The sequence below is a fragment of the Austrofundulus limnaeus genome, unplaced genomic scaffold, assembly GCF_001266775.1.
Source record: "Austrofundulus limnaeus strain Quisiro unplaced genomic scaffold, Austrofundulus_limnaeus-1.0 Scaffold124, whole genome shotgun sequence".
NCBI lineage: Eukaryota > Metazoa > Chordata > Actinopteri > Cyprinodontiformes > Rivulidae > Austrofundulus > Austrofundulus limnaeus.
In genome coordinates, this window is record NW_013952526.1 from 214006 (window position 1) to 222226 (window position 8221).

Below are 8221 nucleotides of genomic sequence, written 5' to 3' on the forward strand. Positions count from 1 at the left end.
CACACACACACACACACACACACACACACACACACACACACACACACACACACACACCCAAACACACTCAAGCCCACAGAAGTCAGTCTGTGTACAAATCAGCAGGCGAAACAGCAAGTTTAAAGCACAGATCTCCTTGTATAAACGATCTGTCAGATAGCTAGCCAGCCCTGCAGTCAATGCATATTGGATCTCTGCATCCAGCAGTTCCTTTTTTTAAAGCCAGTATAGAGCCAGGCTTGGAGGAACTGCTGCATCACAGTTTAGTGGAAATTGAACATAAGACATCTACAAATCTGTGCATTTATGTGTGCTGATGCTTGCTTGATTTATTTCCTTTTTTCCCCCCATTTATGATCTCCATTTGTCACCCAGTCTTTCATTTTGATAGTGGCACCACACAAGCAAATAAACAGCTATATTAAGTGTGTGTCTTCCTCTGGGTTTAAGGGGAATCCTTATCTGATCCCCTTGTCTGCAACTCATTCTAAATGGCTCTTGTAATTAAACAAATTTTATTTGCCTTGTTAATTTGTTTATTGATTGGGAAAGGAGGGGCGGCTGGCGGATAGGCTTTGCATGCAGGTGTCTAAGAGCAAACCCAATGCTTCCAGTCATGTTCGTCTCTTACTGGTGGTCCTGCTGGGCACAATCCATTACAATGATAAACAACCTCTGATTAAAATAGTAGTTTGATAAAAAAAAGTCAGTAAATCTTAAAGTCAGCCACAAACTGCATAAAGAAATACATAAACATCTTTTTTTCTTTATTTTTCATGTGCCGAAAATAAAGATAATTTTTTCTAATATGTCATTTAAGATATCAATATTATCAATTGTCCATAAAATAATAGATTAGAAAATTAAAYGATAAACAAGAAGTTCAGAGCAGATATTAATGTTCTCCTGTTACTAAAAGTCTAATATTCTGTGTGTTAAGTATTAATGCAATGAGCAAAATATATTCCTTGTTGCCTGTCAATCATATGTTGATCAAACTTAATGCATCCACAAACAGCTGATTAAGAGAAAGCCAGATCAAAAGTTTGCCGTCTAGAAAAACAGAAAAAAAAATGATAACTGTCCTAAAGTGGGTATTGCTTTATTTGTCTGGATAGTGCATTATATCATTAATGATGTTGTTTAAATAGTTTTAATGGAGTAATTCCTCTTAGTCTAAAATATTTTGTGACATTCTGACCAGACACAAAGTTTTCTCAAACAGTTTAGGTACAGCATTAGCGTGTGAACCATATCACTTTCATTAAAATATCAATAAGTGCCAATGAAATGGAGCTTTTCCTGTTGCAGCTGTATGGTAAAAAATAAAAACTAAAAAACTAAAAAAAAAAACCCAAAATAAAAATAAACTTTATGATCACCTAATCTAAAAGGTTTATTTAGAGAAAATGTGTGTCAATCTAAAAATAAATTAGAGAATGACTATGTACAGTATATGTATAATCATCTGAGCCTCAGCAAGTACAGCTTTCCTGTGAAGGTAAATGTATTTAAGATTCAATACTGTGGGCTTTTCTAGAGCAGAAGAGGTCAGCTTTGGTTTGTTTTGTTATGTGCTCTACATGCACAAACAAGACATTGTGTTATAGCCATGCAATATCCTCTTATCCAAGTGGCCAGAGATTGGAAACTGCATGCTGCTGAGTTGCCAGTGTGTTTGAGCATTCCACTTTCTCTGGCCTACACAGCAGGGCTGGTTTGGCACAACAGCCCTTCGGCAGGAAAAAGGGTGTATGAGTGGGTGGCTTTGGAAGAGCAAAGCACATCTGAATAAGAAGCTGAAGGTCTGCATGTGGTAGTWTATATAAATATGTGTGTGAGGAAAAAAATATGAGATTCAGTTGGCAGAATCCCTTAAAATGTATTTTACAAGATAAAATCACACACAACAATTAAAAAATACAATTTGAAGTCAATACATTTAAGCTAAATACATTTTTAAAAAGCTGATCAGATTTTTAACACTTTTTTATAACAAACACCTGTGTGCTAATAATAAAATTTTCCTTGTGAACTACACACTCAACATTAAGTTTTACCACTTGTATGGTGCAATTCCCTTTATTTTTCAAGCAGAGATCTTGTAATACATTAATGCTGAAATGAAACATTCAGCATTCAGTTTTCAATATGTTTAATCTGAAAGTAAATATTTTTTTCTTAATTTGATTCCCCTTGTTATTAGGCCTTAATTCACTATAGCTTTATAGAGTGCATAATCAAAGCTTTTATTGTTTAGTACGAGATCAGATTGCATTAAACTCCTGCTAAGACACTGTGCAGTTCTAATAAAAAAAGACTTCAGTTACACAAGTACACAAAACGTTGTAAAAAAGGAGGCTTACCAGTGTCCTAGCAACCTAACACACCTGAAACTTCCCTTCCACTCAATAAAAACGTAACAAATAGAGCAAATAAGTGAGATTCTAATCAGAGGAAATAATTTGTGTCAAATGAACACCTCCAGAGTAAACACGGTGCTCTTCCTCTCTAGTTTCTCATGTTTATTTAATTACTTTTCACACTGGATGACAACTTTGTCCAACATAAAATAATCAACCAGAACATGGATGACACATAAAATCATTTGAACCTTTTACAAAGCAAACACTCTGAAATCTCATTGAGGTTTCATTTTATTTTCATTCTATTCAAAGAGCTCCTCAGTGAAAGAAGAAATTCTACAGAAACTGTTTAGAACAACAATGGTCTTGACGAGCATTAGGAAAGTAGAAAACTCCACATTATCTGCCATACAGTAGAACAGGTTGTGAAAGGGATTTGAGCATGCACACAATATGCATTGCAAGGCCGTGATGTGATGCCTGTGAGCATCAGCACGGCTAAGTTTGTTGAGAATTTGAAGGAAGTACTGCTCTAGTCGGCCTCGTGTCGATGCCACACCACCCTGCAGTCCATTAATGGAAGTGGCAAACCTAATTGGTGAGTAACTGTGGTGTAGCCATGTTGTGAATACCTTCACAGGGAAGGAGACTTTCCAAATTTCCTGACACACAGTTACAATTAAATTAAATCTAATAGGCTGTGGAGAATATGACTGGAGCATATTCCAGTGTGGAGAGATGCCTTACATCAGTCCCACCTACTACCCACTGTGTCATCATATAAATCATATRTGCAACATGTAGTTCACTGATTTTACTTCTATTTTTGAACTTGTGCTTTCTCCAGTTTTTGGATGTTTATTAACAAATGTGTTTTATTATTTTCATCTGTACTAACTAAACATGCATTGCATGGCATAATTTCCCGTCTGCTTTTTAAATGGGACACATGCTTTTAAATCAGTTCTTTTGCCATTTAAATCATTCAGTAGTTGTCTATAAGTGGAACTGCAAAGCTACGTCCTGAATCCCTCATTACAGTAGCGCCACAGCTTCTGTTCAGAGGTGCGTTTGGGAGCAACTAGATTTGGTGCTGTCTCTATAAATGCAAATGAGGCACTTCACATCCCGCCCCAACTCCAGGTACAGAGACTTTTTATTTATAAACTGATTGAAAGATGTCAACAAAGTAAGACTTGTCCATCTAACCTTACATGTTTGAGCCAGAATCTGACCCAGAGGAAGAGGAGAATGATAATGACAAATGTGAAAAACTTCAGATTGGCTAAATTGGTAAGCTAGAAGGCTATGACCTTATTTGGAAGTTCCACAGAAAATAATGTGATGTTATTGTTCAAAAATATCTAGAGAATAAAGGAAACTGAAAAGACTGGAAATATGACATATATGCTGCAACACGGAGAGACTAAATTAAACTTGTCTGCACTCTGCCTAATAGGCAATTACTAATTTATTGTTCTTATATTTGATAAAACTGAGCTTCTTCTGCAAATTCTGGAAATATTTATACCATGAGAATCCAAGAAACTTTCTTGAATGTCACTTTAAATTAATCTGTAAAATCCCAGGTAAATGCATTAATGTTACAGTCTTTCCTCTTTTAAGCATTTCCTCTTATTAATACATGACAAGACCTTTCAATCAAACTTAAGAAAAAAACCAACTTTTAATGAACATAAGTATTTGTAATAAGTAATGCTATTATTGCTACTGATGCATTTAAAGGTGAAGTTTCAACATGCAGATTTCCAGAAATCCTGTTTTTTTTCCAGTTAGCATTTTTCATGAAAGCTAAAATGGTGATTTAAATAAAACTTACATGCTGCAGTGCAGTAATATTAAGCTCCAGCTCAGTCTAGGCTTGCTGATGGATTTGTTACATGCAGTAGGTCAACCTTGAAACAAGTTAATTAGAGCTCTAAATATATACAGCCTGGCTCTAATTACATGCTGCACATGGATCCCACTAACAACTCAACTAGCCTAATCCTAAATTTTACGACCCAATAACCGAACACAGGCACACGAACACAGAATAAAAAGACAGCAAAGGTGTTAAAATAAACAAACAAAACAAAACACCACCCAAAAAATATCAATTAAACTGCAAACCTGTCCACAATATGCACCCAAACAGCAATGCACAAACAACGCACCCGTCTCGTTTTGGCAGACCTCACTTCCCACACATAGTACTTTGGCGGTGATAGAACAGCAGAGAGGGAGGACCAGTGCAAAGAAAAAAGGTAGCGAGAGAGACAAGGAGGTGTGAGCCTAACAGATTAAGATCCTAAATATAACAAAACCTACAACACTTTTTCTCCTCTTGTTTTATCTGTCACTAATTCCTGCTGTTCATTAAACTTTTATTGTTCTTAAAGAACAAGATTATTACTGCAGAAACAAAGCAGTTTTTTTTTACTTTATCTCTACGGCTACTAACTACCAAGCTCTGTTCACACCTGTACTCTATGTATATATTTAGTGAGTAACAGAACTGTGAATGTAACAGGAAGTACTTAACCCTTAGCCCCACATTGACAATGGATGAGAGCCTTGCTACCCTTATCACAACCAACATGGCTGGATTGTAGCAAACTTACAAGAATGTCCTTCAGTGTGAGAGCAATCTCGGCTCTCTGTCCTCGCAAATGTTTTTGTGTTTTTTCCTGTGTCCCTGAGATGTTCTCCTGTGCCCTCACCATGTTTTTTTACACCTGCCCTGCCATGCCTATTACAGTCTTAGGATGCAGCTACATGCTAGAAGATCACACCATGCAAGCACAATGTTACTGCCTTGAGTATTACATCTAAACTAAGTTGATGCCATGACCTTGTTCCGATCACAGTTGCAGCCTTGAAATGAGGCCAACGTGTCCAATTTTGCTTCAGACTCTGACAACCAAAGGGGGGTCCAGTGTGAAGGGAGCCTTAGGCAAAGCCAAGTTAAAACACAAAGGGAATTAAACTTGAAATCAATATTTATTCTAGCAACGACTCTCAGTATGAAAATCTGAGTGAAAGTTTATTTGCATTGACCTCTGTCTAACTTAATAACATGTAACCACATTTAGGTTGGGGTGTCTTTGTATCACCGATAAAATATGCTATTTTCTTTAAAGTTTCTTTTCTTTCTTTCAGGCCAAAAACACTTTAGACAGTGGTGCAGACATTAAGTCATACATCTTTGTCAAGTATCTAGTTCAACACAAATATAGGTGAGGAGTGTGATAAAATGTGGGACCACGTGGTTTCTGTCCAGCAGCAAAGCAAGACTAATAAGTCATGTGCTTGTTTCTATTTTCAGTAGACATGTTATCTAACATCTGGTTATTTATGGCAKAAGATGTTATAGTGTCAACAGAGAAACAAATGTATAACCCATATAATCGATAGTGTGGTGCAGTGACTTCACAGAAAGAAGGGATAGCCACTCATTCTGGTTTGATTACAGCCATTCAGAAACCTTTTGGCAGCAGATGATTACTACAAATGATCAGATTCGAACAAGGTTGGGCAGAAGAACAATATTTGAAATATAGAAAAATAAATCTCTTCCATTTTCTAGGAGAGTATTTGCCGAATGACCAACATCTCATCAATCAGACTGTCACAGTTGCTCATGACCCTGAATTGATTTGAGGAGAAAATATAAAGACTTTGTTACTGACACTGATRAACTAAACTCTATCTAGTTTTAACTTTCTTAGATTTTTTACCCCCTCAGCATTATTCCCTCTTTTCTCTATTTCATTTTTATTTGTCTGGCATCTCCTCACTAGAATCCTTGATTTCTCACTTCATTTAAGATATAGTCTTAAGCTTCACTTTGAAGTGATTTGTGCATAAAGTCACATCATGCTGTCAAGTCTGGCTGAGGTGGAGTCTGGATTTATAAGAAAAATCAAAACATATAAGTGATTTAAGGACCAGTAAGTGCACAGTTCTTTATGCAGTGAAGAAATTTATCTCTGTCGTCTAACAGACTTCCKGGTCTGGTTTATCCTTCACTTACCTTCTCAAGAAATACGACATAAAAACAGTAACGATGATCTGCCATGGTCAAACTAAACTACTTTGGACTAAAGGCAAATGAGACATGTTTGTGGGCTTCAGGCGTTTCATACCTATGGCCATGAAATCCTCATGATCCCAGGTTTGCAGCTGGGCGAGCGGGCCACTGTACAGCAGCAGTCCATCAACCACGTCTGTGATGAACTCCAACGACACATGGCTCTCAAAGCAAGGCATCATAGGAGGAAACCAGGCATAGCCATTGCCATGGAAACTGTGCTTGTTCTGTTGGCATTCAGGTCCCTCAAACTGAGCTGGGCACTGGCACCTTACAAAGAAGAGAGAGAGAGAAAAATAGATGCATTTACATGTGAAAAGTTTTACTGGAAGTAATAAATATATTAATTAGATTCTAGTGCCATATCCAGAAAAYTATGCCACCTAAAAACATTTTCTTCCTCACACACTTTGAACCACATTTAGCTTTTTTACTATTATTATTTTTTTTCCAGAATTTTTGCAGCATGTTAGCAGTCAGCATCTTTAAGTCAAGTTATTTTCCCCTTTCAGGCAACATTCCCCTTTCGGCTATCACTCGCACTCTGCATGTTTCACAGATGCAGATGTTCTCATTAGTGGCAGAACCACAGGGGGGGAATCACTTCATCACTAGGAAACCCTCTCTTTCTGTATTTTCACATATTCAAGTCCTCATTTGTACTGTTGCTTCCTGTCAAAACTGCACTTCTCACCTCGTTTCCTCAGGATGATTTCACACTCTTTTTTTAGTCCTCATTTTAGTCCACCTATTCTAACCTTTCACACTGATAGACCTTTTTGAGATAAGCATTTCTTTTTGCTCATTTAGCAGATGTCTTGATTGCCAGATAAATTAAAATCTGTTGAATAGATGAAATTACACTGAAAAAAAAAAACAGAAAACAAGACATGGAGCATGTAGACAAAGCTTAAACATTAAATTAACTGTAAATAATTCAAAACAGGCTGCATAAATCGAACTGTACAGTCTGTGGTTCATAGTGWAGAAAAACAAGAAGAAGACAAAACAGGGATAGAGAGTACATGAGCAATACCCAAAAAATTTTTTGTCACATTAAACTAAAAGAAAGAACATAAGAATGCAACTTCTTGTTAGTAATAAGCTTGTTAAATATACCAATAAAAAGTCTTTTGTTGAACTGTCATGCATTGAACAAGCTTCATCTTTGAAATACAGCCTTTGTATATGACTGAATTTCAGAACCATTGGTCACTTATTATTGGCTTAAATAAAATGTGTTTCTGAAGGTGACTGGGTAAAAAAATATGTACTAAACGACTGTAAAAGAAAAGATCAGAAAGCAATCTAACATACTTTAGAAAGGCTAGAATAGCAGTGACTGCACATGTCAGTAGTTCTTGTTGGGGAAGTTATGAAACTTCTCTTTTTTTCTTTCTTTCCTTTTTTTTTTTTTTTTTGGACAGCATATACTTCAGCAGTTGAAACCAAAAGAGATTTTTACAAATCTAAAAAAAGTCACTTTGTATGAATCTTCCTGTGTTTTGAAATATCTCAGTGTCAGTGTGGTGGAAATGTGTTTCACACATTCTAACATAGTTCATAGTAAAAATTGTCAGATTCCTTACATCATCTCCATCAAGCTTTACTTTCAACTCATGCTGCGTTCACCTTTTCTAAATGTGTGTCAAATCAAAACCATWTAGCTCTCTTTTCTTCTGTTGCTTGGGAGCAAAGCAGTTGCTTTAAAGCTCACTTAAGACAGACAGTCGTTAGATATATTCTGCTTGCATTTTGTTAA

At 36.4% G+C, this 8221-nt stretch overlaps 1 protein-coding gene across 1 annotated transcript in view; it reads right to left on the bottom strand.

The window, feature by feature from the left end:
* Window positions 1-8221, bottom strand: part of si:ch211-186j3.6 (neural-cadherin) — a gene marked incomplete in the record, with an annotated part of 280048 nt that overhangs the window by 63174 nt on the left and 208653 nt on the right. Inside the window, 1 exon segment of the mRNA XM_014015180.1 lies at window positions 6515-6729. Within this exon segment, the coding sequence (XP_013870634.1) occupies window positions 6515-6729 (215 nt within the window).